The sequence below is a fragment of the Talpa occidentalis genome, unplaced genomic scaffold (genome assembly GCF_014898055.3).
Source record: "Talpa occidentalis isolate TD23 unplaced genomic scaffold, MPIMG_talOcc4v2.1 talOcc4.13, whole genome shotgun sequence".
Taxonomy (NCBI): Eukaryota; Metazoa; Chordata; class Mammalia; order Eulipotyphla; family Talpidae; genus Talpa; species Talpa occidentalis.
In genome coordinates this window covers 61,245,450-61,269,695 of record NW_023601322.1, presented here as the reverse complement: position 1 = coordinate 61,269,695, position 24,246 = coordinate 61,245,450, and the positions used below count along the sequence as shown (strand labels likewise).

At 42.4% G+C, this 24,246-nt stretch overlaps 1 protein-coding gene across 1 annotated transcript in view; it reads right to left on the bottom strand.

Moving 5' to 3' along the window:
* Positions 1-9,370, bottom strand: part of DPYSL3 (dihydropyrimidinase like 3) — a 116,679-nt gene extending 107,309 nt beyond the window's left edge. The window contains exon 1 of the mRNA XM_037509000.1: positions 8,824-9,370. Within this exon, the coding sequence (XP_037364897.1) occupies positions 8,824-9,204 (381 nt within the window). The 5' untranslated portion in view covers positions 9,205-9,370. The remainder of the gene's footprint in view (positions 1-8,823) is intronic.
* Between the last annotated feature and the right edge of the window lie 14,876 nt (positions 9,371-24,246).

Below are 24,246 nucleotides of genomic sequence, written 5' to 3'. Positions count from 1 at the left end.
ACATGGCTCAGCAGACCTTTCCTGTCACGCCCACTGCTCCCCTCAGCAGTGTATTTCGTCAGTCTGCCTGTTCTGCTCCCTGCTCTTTCTCTGGTGAATCCTCTCACCCTCCCGCGAATCTGGCCTGTACCCTGGTTCTTGTATAAAAAAATAAATAAATAAATCTTTTTTTTAAAAAAAAGCCACATGAGATACCACTACCTCTGTTAGGTTGGCCAAAACCCAAAATAATGACAACAATAAATGCTGACAAAGGATGTAAAAAACCAAGAGCCCTCATTTGCTGGTGAAAATGAGAAATCACACAATCAGTTTGGAAGACAGTGTGGAGATTTTTTACAAAATTAAACATACTGTTGCCATATGATCCATCATCTCCTTGGTATTTACTCAAAGGAATTAAAAATTTATTTCCATAGAAAAGGTGTCCATGGATGTTTATGGTAGATTTCTTCATAGTTGTCAAGTCTTGGAAGCAAACAACATGGATATAGAGTATTATTCAAAGTATTATTCAAAGAGAAAGAGAAATGAGTTACCGAGTGATGACAAGACATGGAGAAAATTTAAATGCATATTTCTAAGTTAAAGAAGCCAATCTGAAAAGGCTGTATACTGAGTGGCTCTAACTATACAACATTCTAGAAAAGACAAAACTGTGGAGTCAATAAAAAGATTAGTAGTTGCCAGGAGGTAGCAGAAAGGGAGGGATGGATGTGTGGAACACAAAGGGTTTTAGGGCAGGAAACTATACTATACCACTGCACAATATTATACCACTGTGATAATAGTCAGGATAGTTTTTAAACTCCATAGAATACCCAACACTGAGAACGAACCCTAATGTACACTGTGGCCTTTGGGTGATAATGATGTATCAGTGTAGCTTCATCAGCCATAACAAATGGACCCTCTGCCAGGAGATACTGATAACAGAGTAGTCACATGATGTGAGGGCAGAAGAAATATGGGAAATCTCTGCAGTTTTCTAGCCAATTTTGCTAAGCTAAAAGTGCTCCCCCAAATAAAGGTGGTTAAAAAGTAGTTTAAAAACAGGTAACGCTGCCTGTTCCCTTTATTCTAGAATGAAAATGTGTCCTACACACAGAGGTTAATACACAGTGCTGTGCTCATGGCAGTGCACTCTGGGAGACTAAGCGGAAATACAGTCTCCATTTTCCTATTGTTTATCTCTTTGGTTCATCTTTGTTTTCCCAAGGTTAGTTTTTGCTTGTGTACCTACATACTTGGTGATTAATAATTTTTTTAGTAAGTCTAGGAAAAATTAGTGGGTGAAGGGAGATTTGGGGACTCCTCATTACATTTATGGTGACCCTACCCATTCACACCCCACCGGCTCAACCCCACATGTAGATTTGTAAAGAGAGGAGATAACACCAAGCAGCATCTAGTCTTTCAACAGTTTTGAACTTCTCTCGCAGAAACTGGTCCACAGGAGAGCATGTATTCCTGACAATAGATTCACCAGTGACTATAATATTAGAAATACTGACAATTGGGCCTCCCCGGTGGCGCAGCGGTTGAGCGCTGGGTTGCGAAGCTGCCCGCAGCCTCTGCAGCGCCGGTTCGATTCCCGGCTGCTCCCCGGCCACCAGAAGAGGGTCCCACATGGCGCGCAGACCTCTCCTGCCGCCCGCTGCTCCCCTCAGCAGTGTACTTCGGTCCTTCTGCCTGCTCTGCTCCCCGCTCTGGCTCTGGTGAATTCTCTCACCCTCCCGCACTTCTGACTGTACCCAGTGCATGTATAAACAAAACAAACGAACAAACAAACAAATAAATAAATAAAACATGCCTCTATAAAAAGAAAAAATAAATAAAAAAAAAAAAAAAGAAATACTGACAATTGTGGCTGTGGTGTAAAAATCACAGACAGCCGCACTCACCCAAATGGATAAGCAAGAGACAATGGGGGTACAAGAAAAAAAATCAGGATTTCTATTTGCCTGTATGATGCTATCTCTTCTTGTTCAGTTTGTACTTTTTATTTGAATTTATAATAGTCATAGGATATTAATACATTAATTGTATAGGTAATGGATATATATGCATGTGTTATATATACGCATATATACGCGCAGACATACATACACATATATCATAAATATACAAAGAGCAAGCTCAAAAAATTTGCATAGGGGTCAAAAAAGTTCATAGAGGGCCTCCCTGGTCGCGCAACTGTTGAGCGCTGGGTTGCGAAGCTGCCTGCAGCCTCTGCAGCGCCGGTTTGATCCCCGACCACAGCGCTGGTTCGATCCCCGGCCACCGGCGAGGGTCCCACATGGCGCACAGACCTCTCCTGTCGCCCACTGCTCCCCTCAGCAGTGTACTTCGGTCCTTCTGCCTGCTCTGCTCCCCGCTCTGGCTCTGGTGAATTCTCTCACCTTCCCGCGCTTCTGACTGTACCCAATGCTTGTATAAATAAATACATAAATCTTAAGGGCCTCCCCTGTGGCTCAGCGGTTGAGCGCTGGCTTGCTAAGCTGCCCGCAGCCTCTGCAGCACCGCTTCGATCCCCGGCTGCTCCCCGGCCACCAGAGGAGGGTCCCACATGGTGCGCAGACCTCTCCTGCCACCCGCTGCTCCCCTCATCAGTGTACTTCGGTCCTTCTGCCTGCTCTGCTCCCAGCTCTGGCTCTGGTGAATTCTCTCACCCTCCCGCGCTTCTGACTGTACCCAGTGCATGTATAAACAAACAAACAAACAAATAAATAAATAAATGAAACATGCGTCTATATTAAAAAAAAAGTTAAAAATAAATAAATACATAAATCTTAAAAAAAAAAAGTTCATAGACCATCACTATACTGACCATCTGGCCCAGCCACTTCATTTTAGGAAAGAGGAAGTAATTCAGAGAGAAGGTCGCTAACTTACCCAAGATGTACAGTAGCTGAAAAGGTTGGGTCTCTAAGCTAAGACCTCTCCACTTTATCCAGTTTGATTCTTTGTCTCATCTCATTTTCTAATGAGATGTACAACTATTTTTTAAAAGCCATAGGTTAAGAGTACAGATAATTTTTTATTTTTTAACATTGTGTCTTATTTTTTATTAAAAATTTATTTTATTTATTTATGCATAAAAGAGCTGGGGTATAGGCCAGAGGTGTGTGTGGGGTCGGTGGGGGGGGGGGGGTTGTGAGAGGATTCACCAGAGACAGAGTGGGGGAACAGAACAGGAGGATTAACTGAAATACACTGCTGAGGGGAGCAGCAGGTGAGACAGGAGAGGTCTGCTGCACCATAAGGTCAGCTCCCTAGTGGGGATAGAAGTGGTGCTACAGTGGCTGCTGATAGCTCCACAGGGCTGGGACTTAACCCCTTCGGCCACCAGGGAGGACCTGAAGTTTAATTTTTTAAACATGCTGAGATAGCTCAATGGGCTTCAGTCTCCTCTGGAAAAAGGAGGGCTGAGCTTCCAGGCACAGAATGATTCTGCTCGGCCAGATTCTCCCGTTCCTAGGAAGCTTTAGCCACTGTCTCCCAGGAACATGATTTGTAGGAATAATGCCCAGTGAAAATTAATCATGAAGAGAACAAGCCCCAGAAGGCCCTGAGCGAAGCCATCACAGACAGCGCTCGGCTGCCTTCAACATCACTTACAAGCGCCGTCAGCAGATTGCAGCCTCCAGGGACCATTACTTTGAGGGAACGCTGCCAATCGTAGCATTACTTGGAAAGCTCCTTTTTTATGTTCCTCAAATGCCTACTGTCAAACTAAACCAAAGTTCTGAAAGGTCTCAAACATTTCCAAGTTTGGGTAAGTAAATGTACGCTCAGATTCAAGCATGGCCCCAGGGCCAGGTAAGCAAGGGCCTCTTTCTTAGCCTTTGCGCAAACTTTCCGTCCTCAGAGCCGCTCTGAAAAATTCGTTTACATGACTGTGTTTAGATTCTGATGACTAGGGAGGCCTTTATAAACTAAGAGTTCTATTTCCAGTTGGCCGCCCTTGTGCAGGCTGGTAAAGAGGAGAACTCCAATTTTTCAGACTCATTTTGAAAACTTTTTGCCCCAAGGCCTCCCCAGTGGTACAGCGGGTTGAGCACAGTGCTGTGAAGCTGTCTACAGCCTTTGCAGTGCAGGATCGTCTCCAGCACGGCCAGGGAGCTACCCACATTGTGCAGCAGACCTCTCCTGTCTAGCTCGCTGCTCCCCTCAGCAGTGTATTTCGGTCCATCTGCCTGTTCTGCTCCCCACTCTGTCTCTGGTGAATCCTCTCACCCTCCTGAGCCTCTGGCCTGTACCCCAGCTCTTGTATAAAAATAAATAAATCTTAAAAAAAAAAAAAAAAACCTTAAAAAAAGCAAAAACAACTTTATGCCCCTGACAAAAAAGGCAAATGACAAATGGGGAAAAGTTAAGCACCACATCTCATTGATTTCAAATCCTCTCCTCCTGCATCCAGGGCCCCTGAGGACTTCACAAAGGAAGTTCTTGCACAAAAGTGGCCCATGTGGGAAGCAGGGAACTAGAAATGACCCATGACTCTGAAAAGGAGTTCTCAATAGACCCATGTCATCATAATGCCATTACTCTGTTTTCACTGGATGACAAACTCTTCACAGTATCATTTGCTCTTGGCAAGACCATAGATCATAATTCTCCTCCTTTTAGGGTTTATTCACCACTAGAAACAGTGAAATGCGTGGACACCATCTTGAGAAATAGTGGAAACATTTGCTTTTCATTTAGAATTGCTTTATGTTGATTGCATTGAGTTTTACTTAATAGTTTTAAGTAAATTTTAAACAAAAAGTTGTGTGAGCCATGGAGATTTTTGGCGATATGAATGTCTATCATGAGAAAAATCTAAAAACATAATTGAACGAGGCGTGACAGGCAGGTCCAGAGCACAATATGAACACCTGGTGATACTTCCTACCTGGTAGCTGGCATTTAGAGTATAACTCAGAGACATTTTTATACCTTTATTCTGCTAAACACATTTGTTATTTAACTCCTTCCTAGTTTATCCATTTAAAAACTAACCTTACTTCCTGAAGGTGCGAGTTAATAATTAGGTATGTTAGACACAAAGTGTATTTTGATTTTATCAAGACGTTTTTTAAAAAATCTCTTTTGACAGTTTCAAAATCAACTTAAAAGAATAAAGATTTTGCAGAAACTGTTCTCAAAGGCTGAGCAATTGACATGTAAGTGTCCTGAATAAAAAGCAGGTGGCAAGAGGGAAGGGGTTTCGAGAGTGTGGGGGTTATATTGACAGATCAGGAGCAGACACAGTGGTCAGGCTCAATGAATTAAAACAAAGAAGCAATCTCTCCATCCGGGAAGAGGAGCAACTCTGGGATCAGAACAATCAGAACTGAAACTTCCCCCCTTATTACCTATGTAATCTGGGGCTAAACACTTCAGAGTTTCTGAGCACTTCAATTTCCTTATCTGGAGAAAATATATTTATGTTAGGACATAGAAGTAATTATGTTAGGACATAAATAAGGACATCAAAAAGAGGTCCTTACTATCACATCTGTACATGGTTCAAAGCTGGAATTAGGGATGCCATATCATAGAATTAAGGTTCAAAATAATGATAAAATAAAAAGATGAGCTAAGATGGTGATGAATATTAGAGAGAGAAGAAAAACAGAATCAGATAAAGTATGATTTTCCTTTTGGTTTTGTTTTAAATTCAATTGTACCAGCAGGTTAACAGCAGCTTACATGAGCAGATAGGTTTCTGAAGGCTTGAGTGATAGGGAGATTGCTATGGAGACAATAGTAGGACATGCCTACTGATTAGACACAATCTTGTACTACAGGAGCATATGTTGTATGTAAATCAAGAGAATTAACCAGTCTAATGCACTCTGCATGGTCCTATCCCCATCTAGAGCACTATGTTGAGTTCTGGGCACTGTATTTTTGGAAGAATACTTACAAAATATATATCCCAGAAAGGGATCAGAGGGGAGAACTAAGGAAGCTAGAAATAATTAAGTTTTTAAAGTGAATATTAGGGACAATGTAGCAATTGCAATGAAACAACATGTAACAGATAGTAAAAATCTCAAAAAGTGATAGTGAGGAATATGTATTGAGTACTGTTACAAGTAAAGTAGTCACTGCTGTGCCCATTTATCAGATGAGAAAACTGAGGCACAGAGGGTAAGTTACATGCTGAGGGTCATATAATTTGTAAGGGCTGAGCCAGGTGTCACCCCATGGGCCCATTCCCAGATCTGGGAGTGAGAATAAAGACACATTCCAGATATTTCTAATCTGTTTTATGGGATCATACTAACATTGCACTCTCCTAATTTTTTTAAACTGAGCACAGGCTAATGACTTACTCCGTCCAGGGAAATGTGAGCATGAAGTCAAGTGGTGACTTCAGTGTGGTGTTCATCCTTCTCCCATCACAGATGTGTGGGGATGGAACCTCCATCATGCTTGTTTCTAAAAGTAACACTAAAGAATGGCTAGGAAAGCCTGGCTCTCTGAGGGGCAATGATAACAGAACTGCCCTGCCAACCCCATTGGATAACCTGTTATTGGATAAATAACAGGAGCGAGAAATAAACTTGTTTGATTAAACCACTGAGATTTGGGGGTATTTGTTACAAGGCCATCGACTAGGCTATTCTGACAGATATGGGAAACCAAAGGCTTAAAATTATTAAAATATCTCAGAAAAGAAAACATACTTATTCTTATATTTTTAGAGGTCAGAACTAGGAAGAGTATGTAGAAACTATAGGTGGGCAGATTTGAGCTTAGTTTAACGTTTTTAAGTAAAGTTGCCCAAATGCTTCTTCATGAGGTTGAGAGCGCCCTGAAAATGGAGATATTTAAACAGAGGTCAGATGATCGTTGTGCATCTCTGCAGCAAAAGAGATGCCTAAATTAACAAGGTCTAATTTATCAAACATTTATTGAGTTACTCCAATGTGGCAGGCATTTCAGCCGCAAAGATATATGTAATTCCTATCTTCAAGAAAATAATCAAGCACAGAAGTAGATAACCTCAGTGCGATTCAACCAAATGAGAGGTAATAACATGGCCTGGATGAAGCTGACAGCAAGCCTGAATTTACAAATAACCATGCAGCGCTTGAAATCCTGCTGATGCTTAGGTTGTATTATTATTTTTCAATTAGGAGCCAAAAGTATAGGGTTTGCAAAAGGAAGGAAAAGGGAAGAATTGCTGGGTTTAAGCGAGGCACATTTTCCTTTTCTCTAGTTACCATTCTTCAATCTTGCAAACCAGGCATATTATCTGGCTTACATCAGGGGTGTTGCAGCGTGGGGAATAGCACTGACTCATAGTAATTGTTACCGACCTTTTCCATCTGTCCCACCCTTTAGAGTCAGGATGGGCGCATTCAATGGTGATCAACTCAGAACTGCCAAGGGTCAATAACCTGCCGTTCAGAAATCAGCCAAAGACCCTACAAAAGTTTCAGAAGTTTTTCCTGAAAGGGTATTAGAGCAAGGCCTAGAGGAATCCCGTAGGATGTGAAAATCACAAACTAGATGAGTGATTCCAAGGGACACTGAACTGACCGTGTTTCCAAAGGGCACCTTTAAACAATGCTAACTTCAGTACTTGCTTTCCCTGGTGGTATCCAGTGTTAAAGCTCTCTTTGCTTGTTTGTTTGTTTGTTTGTTTGTTATAAACTTGGAAAAATCAAACATCGGAGATATGTGCGGCTCTTTCCCTGGCTCACTGCGTTTCAATGGAAAAACATTCACAACTTAGGTAAGCAATAACTGTTTTGTACCGAAACAGACATTTCCATTTAGATTATTTTCCAACAATGCGTTAGCCCAGAATATCATCTGTGGGTGGGTTCTGCAGCCACTATCTAGACAGTGATGCCATATCTGATCACTATTGTTCCCCATCTCAAAAGCATCAGTTTGAACTCTAAATACTCCAGTCCTGTCCAGGCCCTGAATTTTCTGAACTATGGTTCTGATTTTCTATGAAATAAATAAGGGTACACTAGATTTCAAAGCCATCCCTTCAGTCAGTTCAGTGTGACATGAGTTTCTCAAAATGACACAGAAGAAATTGGTTTTGGCACATGAAGGGCAGTAGGGAATTTGCAGTTCCTGCTAGCTGACTGCCTCTTCATACTCTTGCCTATTTTCAAAAGTAGATGATATTCTTGCAGAGCCAGCTGGATCCCCGTGGTACCCCGTCTTGTGCCAAGCTTTGTACACAAATACACTCCTTACACACACGTGAAATGTCCATCTAGGGCAGGAGACAGAGACTGAGATTTGGGTGTTTAGTTTAGTGGCTCCACACCCAAAAAGTTTCAGGGACAGAACTGATGTTTGAAGAGTGCAAAAGGAGGCCGCCCACCCTGTACTTTCATCCGGGCACTATGGGGATAACCCCATTTTCCCAGCACCAGTTTGTCCTCTGTCCCGATGACCTGAGTTGAGATTTAATTGGGGTGGGGGGAGGGGGGCGGTGGACAAGACAATTGTGCGTGGTTATTCAGATACTGAGAAGGACTGGAAAACCCCCACGCGTTCCTGGGCTAATTGGGCTGACACACCCACCCAGAGCCGACGGCCGGGGTGGCGGCAGGGAGCCAGGGGAACCCGCGCAGCTTTGTCCCGGGCGCACGAAGATGCTGCGATTGCGGCCACGCGCGAATTCAAGTTCTGGCTAGAAGGTCACCCTACGCTCCACCGGGGATGCGCCTTTCCCCCCCTCCTCGCCTCTGCCCGTGCCAAGTGAGCGGGAGAAAGTTGTACCTGGGTCGCGGCGCCCGAGTTGAGGAAGGAACAAGACGAGGCCGGGCGGAGAAGAGAGCCGGATCCCCTTACCTGGTCCTTGGGGCCGAGGTTCTGCAAAACCTCCTTGCCGGTGGCGCTCCGGATCTCCACCCCGGCGGGCGCGGGCGACGCGGGCGCCGGCTCTCTGCTCTCTTCCCGGCCTTGGCCCCGGCGCGGGGTGTCCCCCTCCACCCCGGGCCGGCACCCCGAGCCGCGGCCGCTGCCCTGGCTGCTTCGGGGAGTCTTCGCGCCCCGCTGCCCCACGCTCAGGGCATCGAAATCCAGGGTCTTGCTCTCGAAGGCGCCCTCCACGTTGCAGAACATGCCGCCGTACTTCTGCCGCGGGACCTGGTCGGTGGTGCCCGGCCTGGCCAGGTACACGGGCAGATCGTCCTCGTGGGAGCTGTCCCAGCCCCTCCGGCCCGAGGCCATGGTTCCTGCAGACAGCGGCCCGCGGGTTTCCTTCCCCAGAGGCGGAAAGGGCAGCCGCCGGCAGCGTGCGCCGAGCCACAGTGAGCGAGTGTGGCGGGAGGAGGCGCCTGAGCCTTCGCCAGAGGCGGCAGTGCTGCTCCGGTTCCTGCCAGTCCCCCGCGAGCCAGCGAGCGCGCGGGCCGCAGCAGAGGCGCGCTCCGATCGCGGGCCCTCTCGCCCAGCCTCCCGCCCCGCGGCGCCTCCTCCAGCCCGGGACCCAACCGGCCGCACGGGACGACGCGCCCTGGTTACGCTCGGCGAATACGAAGCCCAACTTGGCGCGCGCGCACAGACACGCGCGCGCACCCGCACTCACAGCTGCCAGCCGGTCACCCCTAGCCCCAGATTCACGCTCGAGAACTTGCTTCACTCACACACTCACACATGTACGCACACCCTGCCTGACCCGGCTAACACCCGAGTTTGCCGCACGTGCTCAAATCTTCCTGCCGGCTCATTGACCTCACTCCAGGTGACTCAGGTGCGTTCACTGGAGAGCCGGGGCAGGCTTGCCACCAGCACACACAAACTCGGATCTCCCAGACTCGGCCCCAGACTTCATTTACCCATATTGCTTTTTTTTCCCCACATTTTATTTTTTTCTTTTTTCTTTTATATATTTCTTACATCATTTTTTATTTTTGCCCAATATATGCATTTTCATCTTGGTTATAGTCCCCATACAATTCCCACCACTCTTGTTTTTATCCTATTCCCACCACTCTTGTTTTTATCCTGTTCCCACCACTCTTGTTTTTATCCTGTTCCCACCACTCTTGTTTTTATCCTGTTCCCACCACTCTTGTTTTTATCCTATTCCCACCACTCTTGTTTTTATCCTACTCCCTTCTAGACGTGCCTCATCCTAATCTTACAGTTCCTTCACAATTGATCCCAGTTCTATATCAGCTTCATAAACCTAAACCCTCACTTAATGAACTCTGGAATGACACACACACACTCACACACACAAAGAGCGCCTCTTCATTGACAATCACAAAAGCCTATAATTGACTCACAAACAAGACTAGCCTTAAACTCTTTCTTATGTCAACATAACACCCTACATTTTCCCTTTTACTGCCCCTAATTTATCTCAATTACATGACAGGTCACAGAGATGTATATACATTCCTAGATTTTGCCTCGCAAAACACCCTGTCCTCATAAGGTAAATCCCAGGCTAGTACTTCACAGGCTCAAGCCATTTTCTCTCAGTCAGAACCCACACTCTAGCTCACATACCAGCTCAGATGTACCACAAAATGCACAATCAAGGACTTTGTGTTCCATGTTACATCACATACACACAGACTGTCCTGACGTACTTGCATGCTCCTACAACTCAATCTCTTCCCCACCCTGCCCAGACTTTTGCCATATAGAGCCCACAAACTGCAGAACTTGAGGCACATCATCTGCACACACAGCCTAAATCCAATATCTGCAATACCCAAATTAAACTGGGCTCCTCCTAGAAATCCACTCATTCATTTATCCTTCCAAAGTGAATTGAGCGCTCTTCCCAAGATTCTGAAGCCACAGATGGGGGCCTGCCCTCACCAAGGGTATAATCTACAATCCCTCCCCCCACTCCCCATTGTAGCACCATCATTCAGGATTCTAACCAGCATGAGAAGCTTTATTCTCTGCACTCCATGAGGCTGAGATCTGGTCTTTTTAACTCATCTTTGACTATCTTGAGCCCAGAACATCAATAGGCCCATAATAGGTGTTCTATAAATCCTTTATGGATAAATGGATCATAATAGTAATAATGATTTTAAAGACAGGGAACATTTATGGAGCAGTTGCTGTACATCAGTCACCCCTGTAATTATTTCACACAGAATAAGATTGTTAAATACTCCTAAGTATGGCATGGACTGCTGTGTGTACACGATACAAGATTTGAAGGCCTTTGCAATGAATTTGATGAGCTGAAATGCTGATCTCCAGGTTCAGAGGGATTGGGATCTCAATGGCAGACCTGTGGCAGCCATGAAGTTTTGGGGGGTGCAAGTTGACCAGGACCAGGATTAAAGACATATATGTCAACATAAGATATACTTAGCCCTGGGAGGATAAAAGCACTTGCTATATTGCCCGGACTCCATAAGCATTATTTATGATTTCTCAAGCTGATTTTCTCTGGGCAACTGCTCCTTTATAGCAAATGCTGATTGGTGAGAGCTCCAGAATTTCATGTGAGAAATCAGCAATATGGGCTATTCCCCCAATCTTTGCTCATGAAGGTTATTTTCTTCCTCTTTTGATTTTAAGGGAGACAATTGTGCATTCAGCTGTCCTTGGTTGCCTCCACTACAGAACTTCACTCTAGTGGGGGTGAGGGGCAGACAATATATAAGAGTGACCAGGTAAGATAGTCACAAGAACAATACATTAAAAAAGAGAGCCAATGCTTAGATTGCTTAGATGCTTAGATAGCCAATGCTGCTGGGGAAAGATTTGTGGATTTTTTTTTTAATCATTGGTCCATCTATGGGCTTCATATTCCTTTTATTTTTTTCATTTAAAAAATCTGTATCAGGGCTTTCCCTTGGCACGGTGGATTGAGCGCAGCACTGTGAAGCTGTCTGCAGCCTCTGCGGCACGGGTTCCCGGCCAGGGAGTAACCCACTTGGCATCGCAGACCTCTCCTGTCTCGCCCATTGCTCCCCTCAGCAGTGTTTTCGGTTAGTCTGCCTGTTCTGTTCCCCGCTCTGTCTCTGGTGGATCTTCTCGCCCTCCCGAACCTCTGACCTGTACCCCAGTTCTTATATAAATAAGTAAATCTTTTTTTAAAAAAATCTGCATCAAAGTAACACTGCATTATAACAATATATAAGTTTTAGGTGTGCATCATTCAACATCTGCGAGACTACATAATGTTCACCACTAAAAGTCCAGTTCCACCCTTTGTCAGACAGTTGAGTCCTTTCACTAGATTTACCCAACCCCTTCCTCCCCCTTGTGTCTGATCACCACCAGTTTGGCCTTATAAGGAAAAGTTTTAGTTTTGCCCTTTTGACTCCATAACACCACTGCACAGGCACCACCAGCACGGGCAACAATAAGGGTATCAGTTAACATTTATTAGGCATTTATTCTGTGCCAGGACTCAGTGCCAAGGACTTCCCATCCAGGATCTTAATCTTCATAGCACAAGTCAGAGACTACTATTTCTTTTTTCCCACCAAAACAGTTGAAATTCTGAGTCAACAACCAAATTATTCCAGAGACATAAATGGAAGCATGACAAGTGCAAAATAGCTATGATTTCCCTCCAGAGGAGTGCACACGGAGTGTAGGCGTGTGCCTGTGTGTGTTTGTGTGTGGGCGCGTGGGCGTGGGTCAGGCTCAGTGTTAGAGCTGCATTGCCTCATCACTATGTAGATGCTCAATAATTTCCTGTGTTGATGAAACTTCACATTTAAAAGTCAACAGCTGCATGTACACATATGTGTTTAATTAAGAAAGCAAAGCAGCCTTTTAAAGAAATGGCAATGGCTGATGTGACTCCAGTTCAGCAATTATATGGCCTTAAGCCAAATGTCTTACTTCTTGATGTCTCTCTGCTTCTTATTTGCTTCAAACGCCTAACAGGGTTATTAAGGACTTCACTCATTGAGTAAGGCATTGTGCTAAGAATTTCACGTGCATTGCCTTATCCTTCATGAATACCCAGAAATTTGGTGTAATTATTATTTTCATTTCACCAGTGCAGAAAAGGAGGCCTAGAGAAGTCAAGTTCCTTTTGCAAAGTTTCAGAGCTTGCACTTCGAGCTGACGTTCAAGCCCTCTGCTAGCTAGTTTCGAGCTCTTGCTCCTAAAAACTGCTCCATGATCTGGCTTTGTTGCAAGAACCCAAAGAGAAAATAGATGGGGAGACCAAAAGTAAGGTGGTAACAAATTAATTAATTCTAAGTGCCCTAGTTGTACTGGCAGAGATTAACTTTCGTTAAGACAAACAGTCCCTGGCCTCCCCAGTGGCGCAGTGGGTTGAGCGCTGTGCTGTGAAGCTGTCCGCAGCCTCTGCAGCGCTGGTTCGATTCCCAGCCGGCCAGGGAGATTCCCACATGGCGTGGCAGACTTCTCCTGCCTCACCCGCTGCTCCCCTCAGCAGTGTCTTCAGTCGGTCTGCCTGTTCTGCTCCCTGCTCAGTCTCTGGTGAATTCTCTCACCCTCCTGTGCTTCTGAGTGTACCCCAGTTCTTGCATAAATAAATAAATTTAAAAAAAAAAAGAAAGACAAACAGTCCCATAAAGAAACATCCTCCCAATGTCCTCCTAATGAAAGCATAGCCCCATGAACACATGGCGATTTTGTCATGTCTCTTTGTAAGGTAGAGGACATAGAGCAGTAGTATTTATGCCCCCTTAAGCCAGACTTCTCAGAGAAAGTCAAAATACAAAACTTCCATTGGTCACACATCAGCTCCAATATGCATTTCCCATAAGTGCAGTAAATCACTTGTCACTTTGCATTTAGATAACTTGCGTTTGAGCCCATAGCATATCTGATTCTAACTTTAGAGACATGTATTCCAGAGGGGCTTCTATTACCTATAGATCAGAGAAAAGAAGCAATTCCTCCACAGCAAGCACAGAGCAAGCCCCCACATAGTAGAGCCTAAGATGTCTCTTGTGCAAAATATTAATTATAAGGCAAAAATCTACCCAATAGAAGATAAAATTTTAATATTCACTAAAGCTGTGCTCAAAGTAAAGAAGAAATGTAGGAGCTTTATAGTGAACCTGGACTCGACGTATATTTAATATTTCTGATCAAAACCCACCCTGGCTTTTCATGCCTTAATTGCAGGAACTTGGACCTACATCGTCTCTTTCCCAGTTTAAAGGTACAGAGATTATAAACCTCACTTTTCACCCTACAGATGTCACATATGAATGAGGTAAACTTGACCTTAATCAGCACTCTGTCTGGCACACAGTAGGTGTACAATAAGGAGTGCTCTTCCATTTCCATTGAGTATCTTTAGATTATAGCACAGAGTTTGCAATAAGCTTGGCCATAGCTAGAAACTTTAACTTTGTGGACTTTGCAGAGGAAATTGACGTTATAATCAATTCTGTTTAAAAATAACTGTTATTTTCAATATACCTCCATCAAACACTGAGTTTTTCTGACAGGCCACGACTATGATTGGCAACTACAATGTTCCTTAGAAACCTAAAAACAGTCTTTCAAATAAATGTACAATGTTAATACCATTTTATAAAATATTTTGATGATCCCAATTGTGCAGAAAAAAATCCCTGTTATTCTGTAAATATGTATACCTATTCTATTTACATTTAAACATATACGTATTCATCTTTATGACTATGATAATAGACAATACTTTGAGATATCTATTCTTATATATGTATATGTGTGTATTATATATATGTACATTTATATACATTAATAGGGGAAAACAACAAGGATACATATTAAGTTATCAATTTAGGGCAAGTTGTAGGGTTATGAGTAACTTTCAGCTTTTTCTTTCATGCATTTCTGTATTTTCCAAAATCTTTTCTAGGAAGTGTGAATTATTTTATATTCATAAAAAATGTTTTTCTTATCTGTGTGTCCAGGGTGTTATTTTATTATTTTTTAAAGATTTTATTTACTTATGCAAGAACTGAGGTACAGGCCAGAGGCACGGAAGGGTGAGAGGATTCACCAGTGACAGAGTGGGGAGCAGAATAGTCAGACGGACCGAAGACACAGCTGAGGGGAGCAGCGGGCGAGACAGGAGAGGCCTGCCATGCCATGTGGGATTCTCCCTGGCTGGACGGGCATTGAACCCACACTGCACAGGCTGCAGACAGCTTCACAGCTCTGCACTCAACCCGCTGCACCACCAAAGAGGCCCCCAAGGTGTTATTTTAGGTAAAAATATTTTCATTGAACATGGTAAAAATGGCTGATAGAGAATTACTGAACCAACCTGTTACCTCCCTCCTCTGTTAGAAAGATCTATTATCAGATCTGCCTGTTCAGCTCCCCACTCTGTCTCTGGTGAATCCTCTCACCACTCTCCTGAACCTCTGGTCTACACCCCAATTCTTTTATGCAAAAATAAATAAATATATTTCAAAAAGAAACATCTACTATCCCCAACGAAAAAGAAAAAGAAAACGAAACTCAAAACTCCTCATTAGAGTCAAGTTGCCCCCTCAGCCTCAGAAGCTGGACAGCTGAGTGAGGAAATGATCATTAAGGTGAGGGTGTGAAAAGGCTTATAACTGTCCTTCAGGCAAATCCTTTCCACCAAAGGATTAGTTAACAAGACATGACATAATCACCTTCCTAGTGAGAAGTTGGAAGGTTTTCTTACCCATATCATACACCGAGCACCTGTCTTTGATGTTACAATTCTCAAATATTTGAAAGTCATTATCATTCCAGAATTTCCTTTCACCTTAAGTAGGAAGGAGACAAATGTTCAGCAGTTGCTGACAAAAGTGATAAGACCGATCTTCACTCCAAACACTCTAATGCTTTAGTTTCCTTGGAGCAAGTTCACAGATGCAATTTAATCTCCTAAATGAAAATCTCTAAGTAAGGGCCAGACAATACATTGAGTTACAGGATTTAAGGGGCCAGGGGGAGCCCATAACCTGTTTAACCCTTCACCAGCCACAATACTTCACAATATACTTCCAAGTATCAAAAGATGTATTATTTTATTACTTTTCTAATCACTTTTCATGGTTTTCATCCATTTACAAAAGAATCTCACTGGTTTTACACAGGAGATAGATACACAGCTAGACAATAACCTCAAACATGCATCCCAGGACTCAACTACATGAGAAAGGAGGGAAAAGTAAAAACAAACACACTAACCAGAAAACACCATAAAAACAGAAATGGTGCCTCCTGTCTGGGAGAAGATACTAGCATATCATATATCTGACTAGGGGCTAATTCCCAAAACATACAGAGAACTCATACAACTCTATAACAGGCCAGTCAAGCAAAAAGTGTCCATTTAGAAGACATGAATGGACACTTCTCCAAAGACATCTAGATGGCACACAGGCACATGAAAAAAAGGTCTCTCTCACTTGTTATTAGGGAAATGGGCATCAAAGCCACTATGAGGCTCATGACATGAGCTGCCAAGATGGTGGCACTGCAGAGCAAGGCTGGGGCTGACAGGAGGTGTATGGGTGTGGTACCAGTTTGAGAAAGGAGGGAAGCATCCAATATATATGCATGTTCGCTCCAATCTTCTGTTAGGAGCTGCAAAACCCAGAAGACCAATGATCTTTGGAATTATAGAAAACAATTTTGAGTATCTTGGGAAAGACTTTCAATATAAATGGAACAGTGTCCTTTGCAACAACAGTCAGTTTCTCTGAAATATTAGCAAACTTCATTTGCAGAAACTTCAAGATTCAGCATACTTTGAAGACATATACGTCATTGACCAGACTTCCATTTTTGCTTTCTATAGTTGCTTACAACTGCATTGTAACTGATGTTTTGTGTTCAGGCAAGATGAGCCAAGAAAACTGTGTTCTGAGAATGAAACAGGGTGGGCATGAGCCACCCAGGCTTTAGTGAAGAGAGTAACCAACCGCCCAAAGGGGTATAAACCAAAACCAAGGGTTATAGAAATTCCTGTACAATAGGGGGCTATAGCCAATCAAAGGACAGTGCCCAATAGAGGACAGGTCACTGTCTATGGCTTCTCACCCTCATGGACAATTGCAAAATACCTCAGGCTCAAGGAACAACAACATTGTTTATTTTACAAACGGGAAAAATAGAGCTCACTGTAGCCACAAGTGGCTGGCTATCTTACCCAGATAGTGCCCACCCACCAGAAGCACAGATGTAAGCAGAATGCAGGTCACCTGTCCATAGAGCAGAGCAGCACTGGCCAGTAGTGATGGTGACCACTGGTCACCCAGAGGAGGTGTGAGAGACACCAAGTGTACACAGCTCTTCCTGAGTTGTTGGCCTATAACAACAACAAACAGCTCTTTGAGTTTCCAGGCCTAGGGACTCTGGTGCTCCTTTCAGGTGATGTCAGAGACAGGACCAGAGGCCAAAGCAATGTCAGAGACAGATCTGGACGCCCAAGCAATCAGAGAGAACCGTAGGCCCAGTCTTTGACAATGGTGTTTCACTTCTCTTCTTTCCTCAGAGGTCAGCCGCTGCCTGCTGCTTCTTTCTTCTTTCAAGGTCAGCTGCTGTTGTGTCTTTCTTCGGACACCAGGAAAGGCATCTTCCCCTTCTTTCTTCAGAGGCTGGAATGATATGATATCCCTTAGCTCCCTCTAGCCCTGGCTTATGTCCTCATTCAGGGTGACCCACCTACAAGTCTGCTTGGCACATTTTTCAATCTTATGACTGATTGGACCTTTAGCACCAATCAGCTCATAGCTCGCACCTAATTGGTCCATTATACATTCCCAATAATGGGAATATCCAACAAGTACAGATAATTTTATGTGTGTGTCCAGGTATTATTTTAGGTAAAAGGGAGGTTGCTGGCCTCAGAGGAGGAGCCACAACCAGAGCAGGCCTGTAACGGAGCAGCAGGATGACAGGCCACCATGGCTGTGGAGGGCTCCGGCCACTGAGGCAGTTAGTTCCCAGCTCAGTTCAATATCAAGGTCACTGACTGGCCCAGTATGTAGAGTTTAAGATCCCAAGGCTTTGGCTTTTTCTAAAAGTGGTAGTCAAGTTTTATACTTTTCCACTTCCACCAAAAGGACAGGTTTTATTTTATTGGTTTTGTCAAACAGAGATAAAGGCAATGGAGTTTCCTCTAGTTTATAGAATGGTTTTGCATTATTTAATGGTCTATGTCATTATGCAGTATTTGAAAGTACACTTGAAAAAGCTGTATGTAGAGATTAACCAAAGAATAAAAGAATATTAAATCAGCAGAATGGATTTTTAAAAAAGATTTATTTAAACATACAAGAACTGGGGTACAGGTCAGAGGTGTGGGGGGGTGAAAGGATTCACCAGAGATAGAGTGGGGAGCAGAACAGGCAGACTGACTGAAATACACTGCTGAGGGGAGCAGTGGGCAAGTCAGGAGAGGTCTGCTGCACCATGTGGTTTGCTCCCTGGCTGGCTGGCTGGGGGATCGAACTCCTGCTGCAGAGGCTGCAGATAGCTTCACAGGGCTGTGCTTAACCCCTTGTGCTACCAGGGAGGCCCCCCAGAATGGATATTTTTATAATGAAGATTCAGGTACTGCTATAAGTGTCAAAAGTAATTCTGAACAATTTGTTACTGTTCCTTTTGTCTGGTATACAGCAATTACTCAATAAATATTTAGTTATTCAATTTTAAAAACCCACGATATTTTCTCACACCTGTGAGAATGGCCTTTATGAGAAAGACTGGAAATAACCAGTGTTGTAGAAAGAGTGGAGAAATAAAGCTCTTGTTCTCTCTTGGTGGATATGTAAATTGGTACAGCCTCTCTGAAAACAGCATAGTGATTCCTTTGAAAACTAAAAATGGCAATAACATTTGACCTAGCAATACTATTCCTAGGTACTTATGCAAGGAATATGACAACACAAATTTGAAAATCTAAATGTACCCTTATGTTCATAGCAGCACTTATTGCCACGACATGGAATCAACCTAACACCCATCGATGGATGACTAGATAAAGAAGTTGTGATAAATATGGGCCTCCCCTGGTGGCACAGCAGTTGAGCGCTGGGCTGCAAAGCTGCCTGCAGCCTCTGCAGCCCCGCTTCGATCCCCAGCCACCGGCGAGGGTCCCACATGGGGTGCAGATCTCTCCTGCCACCCGCTTCTCCCCTCAGCAGTGTATTTCGTTGGTCTGCCTGTTCTGTTCCCTGCTCTGGCTCTGGTGAATTCTCTCACCCTCCTGTGCTTCTGGACTGTACCCAGTGCTTGTATAAATAAATAAATAAATCTTAAAAAAAAAAAAAAGAAGTTGCGATATATATAGTCAATCGAATACTACTCTGCTTCCTCCCTCCCCACCCCTCCCTTTCTTCCTTCCGTCCTTCCTTCTCAATGAAAATTTGAAAGCTACATAAAAGCAGAGGGTAATTTAATAAAGCCCCAAATCCTTACTATCTAGAATTTATAAATGTTACCTTTTTGTCCTATCCTATTTATATATTTTGTAAAAAATAAAATGCCTTATGGCTCTCTACCTTATGTATTCTCTCTTCTTCTCAATGAGAAGGATCCATCAACCTATATTGATCTCTCATATTCTCCTAAAGTCTGTTAGGCTCTCTGTTAATTGGGATTTAAAGAACTTTTTTCTTACCAAATAAATTTCTGTTACAGTTTAATTATTTGCTTTTAACAACAAATATCAGTCAGGGATGATATATAGACTCCTTCACTCCTAGAATGCTGAGACTCTCAGCAATAATATTCAGATTTCTCTTGGTAAATAAAGTTCACCATAATTCTCATATTAGGGCAGAAAGATCAGTCCAAATGCTAAGGGAAGGTGTGTGTCTTCAGAACACTGACTCTGAATCTATGCATTAGACACAGGCTCACAACCCAACCATTTTGCTCTTATGGGAAGTACTTTTGTTATAACTTGAGTGGCTCAAGGAACCTAGACATGAAAGTTACACTTATCATTTTAAAAGACTGTATTTTAGTATTCCTTTGAGCTCAAACTAAGTAATGCACAAAGAAAGGTAGTCACATAAAATGACAAAGTGAAAAGAGAAACCCCTTTCATTCCAGACAGAAATTCGCTGGCTCTGCAGACTGGCGCACATCCTGGCTCCAACACAAATAGCTACCGGCTACAGCATGACTGACAGATGCTAAGAGATACGAGAGGAAAAATGGAAACATGGTGAATAATTCTTTCATTGAGGATTTAGAGTTCTGTATAGATTCAGAAAACATAAATGCATTAGGGATGTCTTCTGAGCCCATTGCTTTTCTCTGATTTCATTTCTACTGTTAATAAATAACTCCTTGTTTGGGCAGCTCCCTGAAATGCCTTCTTCCTCCAGATCTTTCATAATTAAGATGAATGGATAGGAAACAAGATCCCATCAGTGTTTCAATCTTTCATGATTTATAATGGAAACATGAAAAAAATAGAGGGAGACAATTAGTTTAATCATATAGCCCCAATTTCCACTTCTTATTTAGAAATTGTGGCATATGATGGACATGTTTCAGAAAAGTGGGGGATTGGAAGTCAGAAAATCTGGATTGCCAAGGGGGCCAACCACCAGCTGAATGAATTTTGGGGGAGTAGCTGCATAGTCCCAATTTCTGTGACCCTATAGGTAAACATGGTAAATTAATACTAGCTGAAATTTGTGGTTTACAGTGGCAGACAGAACTGAACTGTATGTAGGTGTAGACCCTGATTACTAAATAGTCTTAGGTGTGACCAAAGTGAAAAATATATTTTGAGAAACCAAATCAGACTACCTTCTACTTCAGCCTTAAAACTCTTAGACATTGGTCCCCTAAAGGTATCCTCAGACCAAAGGTATAGTCAGATGTATTTGTGAAAGTTATCACATAAAAATACAATAATAAGATACAGACAAAATATTTTTAAAGATTGATATTTTAAAGCAGAGCTCATTTTAAATTTTACTTCATTTTATCTAAATGATGTGCAACAACTTATTTACATTAATTTTTAAAGTTGGGTGGTGACTAGGAACTGCTGTAAACATTTAAAGGACAACATTAACATTCTAAGTGTTTATGTCTTATAAAATATTCAATATAACTATATGCTCAAATAACATACTACAAAATCATTAATTGTGTCAGAAGGGATTTTTTTGGCTATAAAATTTTTAGCTATGAAATATGTATTAAAGTCTTTTGAAGTGATACTGACCTATCAGCCTTTGGAATAATAAGAGCAAATCAAGATGAACTAATCTAAAATTTTCAAAACTATACATTTATTCAATATTAAATTCCATGCTAAAATTATAGTGGGTGAATTATCTAGTGAAATATTTTACTCTTAGTATAATGATTTATTTTATGGTTAAACTTTAACTAAAGATTTGTTACTGAACTCAAAAATTTGGTTGACTTAAAACATGACATAGACAGCATTTCTAAAATGTCTATAGTATTATGGTAAATATGATGTGCAGACCTTGTCCATTATCCCCGTGCAAAATAAAATAAGGATATAATATTGTTAGCTGGACTATTCATTGTCATGAATATAATTTTTAACATTGGCTGGTAAGTCATAACTATTTTAAAATTCAATAATCAGTAATTGAAATATAATTTTAAATCTATAAAGATGCATGATTTCACCATTTGGGTATTTGTAACCAGTGCTGTCTACACCTAAATTCTGAGGAGCTTTTAATTCAGAATAAGACATGAATGAAAACTCCCTATGGGGGAGGCTGCTCCAGTTTTGTTAGAAATACAACTATTTCTGTAGAACTTTAAGTACTTTTCCCAAAGTTTTAAAATACCTGATGCCATAGAAATCAAGTATTTTTTTAGGCCTCCTTGGTTGTGCAAGGGCTAAAGTCTCAGTATTATCAAGCTATCACCAGCCACTGCAGCATGAGTTCAATCCCAGCCAGGGAGCTGACCCACATAGTGCAGCAGACCCCTCCTGTCCCTCCGCTGCTGCCATCAGCAGTGTATCAGTAGATTGGCCTGTTCTGCCCCCTACTCTGTCTCTGGTGAATCCTCTCAGCCACCTGCACCTCTGTCCTATACCCCAGTTCTCCTATGCATAAATAAATAAATCTTAAAAAAAAAGAAAGCAAGCATTTTTTAACCTTTGAAGACATTGAATAATGTCTAAGAAACCACTTTGAAATTTGTCCTTGTTTTAAAAATCCTAAAATTTTAAATTAGCCTTATTTACTATTTCTTTTTGTTTCCAAAGGCCAGTTCTGTTTACTGTCCTAAAATAATTCAAATGCAGAAGAGATAATATCTGAGTCACAGTAGGTCATAGCTACTTTGCAATACTAACCTGCTGTCTTGAGTTCTTGGGTCTGATTTCAGCTGTGGGCGTCATGTCTATTTCTGCCTGTTGCCCAGATTTTTCCTTTCTTTGCTATGTGAAATCACTTTTATCACCTCTTCTGTAATTTAGGACTTCAATGCACGTGTAGATACAAATTCTCCTTCAGTGATAACACCCTTAGCTATCAATAAATACATTTTTCTTGTTGAGTGGTTTTGAGGGGGAGAGAGTGTGGGTGCTAAATCTTAATGTGTAGTGCAAGGAATATTTGGAGAAAGGTTTAGAATTGGGGGGGGGCAAATTTTCACCATGAAAAGGAGAGTTTCTAAATGAGTCTGCAATGTGTAATGAGTGGGGATCTGTTTTTGTCAAGGGTTGCAGGTGGAGACTGGTGGTTAGGAAACAGAGCAGAAAGTTTAGAACTATGACTGGGAGGAGATGGGCAGATCTCTGCCTTCCTGAGGTGCAGGTGTGAAATACAAGATTAAACTATATAAGCACCTGAAAGAAAGCTTTCATTTTTCCTATATCACAGCATATTTTCTATTGCTATGTATCAAATTACCACAAATTTAGCAGCTGAAAACAACACAAGTTTATTACCTCACAATTTCCATGGGTCAGGAATTTGCATATAGGTTAACTGGGTCCTCTGTTCAGTTCCCCTCATGTTGAACTCAAGGTGTCAGACAAGGCTGAGTGCTCATCGAGTCATGGAATTTTCTCCAAGTTCATTGGTTGTTGGCAGAATTCAGTCCCTTGCAGTAACCATTTTTCTTGCCGGTTCTCAGTCAGGAGCTACTCCCAGCTCCGAGGAGCCATTTCACATCCTTGTCACGTGATCCTCTTCATGGCTGTTGACTCCTGCAATGTCAGCAGGAGGATCTCTGCTGTTTTCATCCTCTGACTTCTTTTCAAGATTCTTGAATAGCTATGGCCCACCCAGATAACATGCTTAATTTAAAATAGATTGATTAAAGACCTTAATTACATCTGTAAAATTTTTCTAGAGCGGCTCCTGGATTAATGTTGGATTGAATAACTGGGAGACAGTATAAACAACCAAGCTCATGGGACTCTTGGGGCCATCTTGGAATTCTGCTTGTCACAAAAAAATCTATGCCAGGTTCTTTATTAGGTGAGGGTTCCAGATTGATACCCTTACTCCATAGGGAAAGTTGTTGAAAAGTGGGTCAGACTATTCAGTTCTTCTATGTTTCTACAACACACTCCATTGCTTACTACCTAGTGCTTAAGAATTTAGTAAGCAACAAAATATCTGCATTTCTAGTAGTTGAGTGTGGTGAGATAGACAGGAAACAAATCAAAATTATAGTTAAATAAAAGAACTTACTACATGATATTCAGGATATCAGCACAAATACACAAAACAAATAGTTCAGAGCCTGGTGATGTGTAATTATCTAGCTAGCTCACTAATTAAGGAAAGTACTTTGTTTTGTTGAACAGGATTTTTTGAGAGTCCTTAGGGAGCAGTAGGAAGAGCACATCAGGGACATGAATTCAGGTAAAGCGACACCCATTCCAAGCACAGTGCTCTCCGGGAGGCTGCCCAGACCTTATAGTTTGTACAGTGGGACAAGTAACCTAACAGATTTCTCTAGCAACGTTGTCTCAGGGATTGAGAAAGACTGCTGCAAGGATCACATGATAATGTTTGTAGAATCATACATAATGTAGGAATTTATATGGAAATATAGGAAGAAATTCTTAGGCAGGCTCTGAATGAGTAATTAGTTGGGTGAGCTCCTTTCCCAAAATATTGAAGTCACGTAAGTCAAATATTGGGAGCCATGACAGTGGCAGATTCTTTTTTTTTTTTTTAAGATTTATTTATTTATGCATACAAGTACTGGAGTGTAAGCCAGAGGTGTGGGTGGAGAGGATTCACGAGAGAGAGTGGGGAGCAGAACAGGTGGATCTACTGAAATACACCGCTGAGGGGAGCTGCGAACGAGACAAGAGAGGTCTGCTGTGCCATGTGGGTCAGCTCCCTG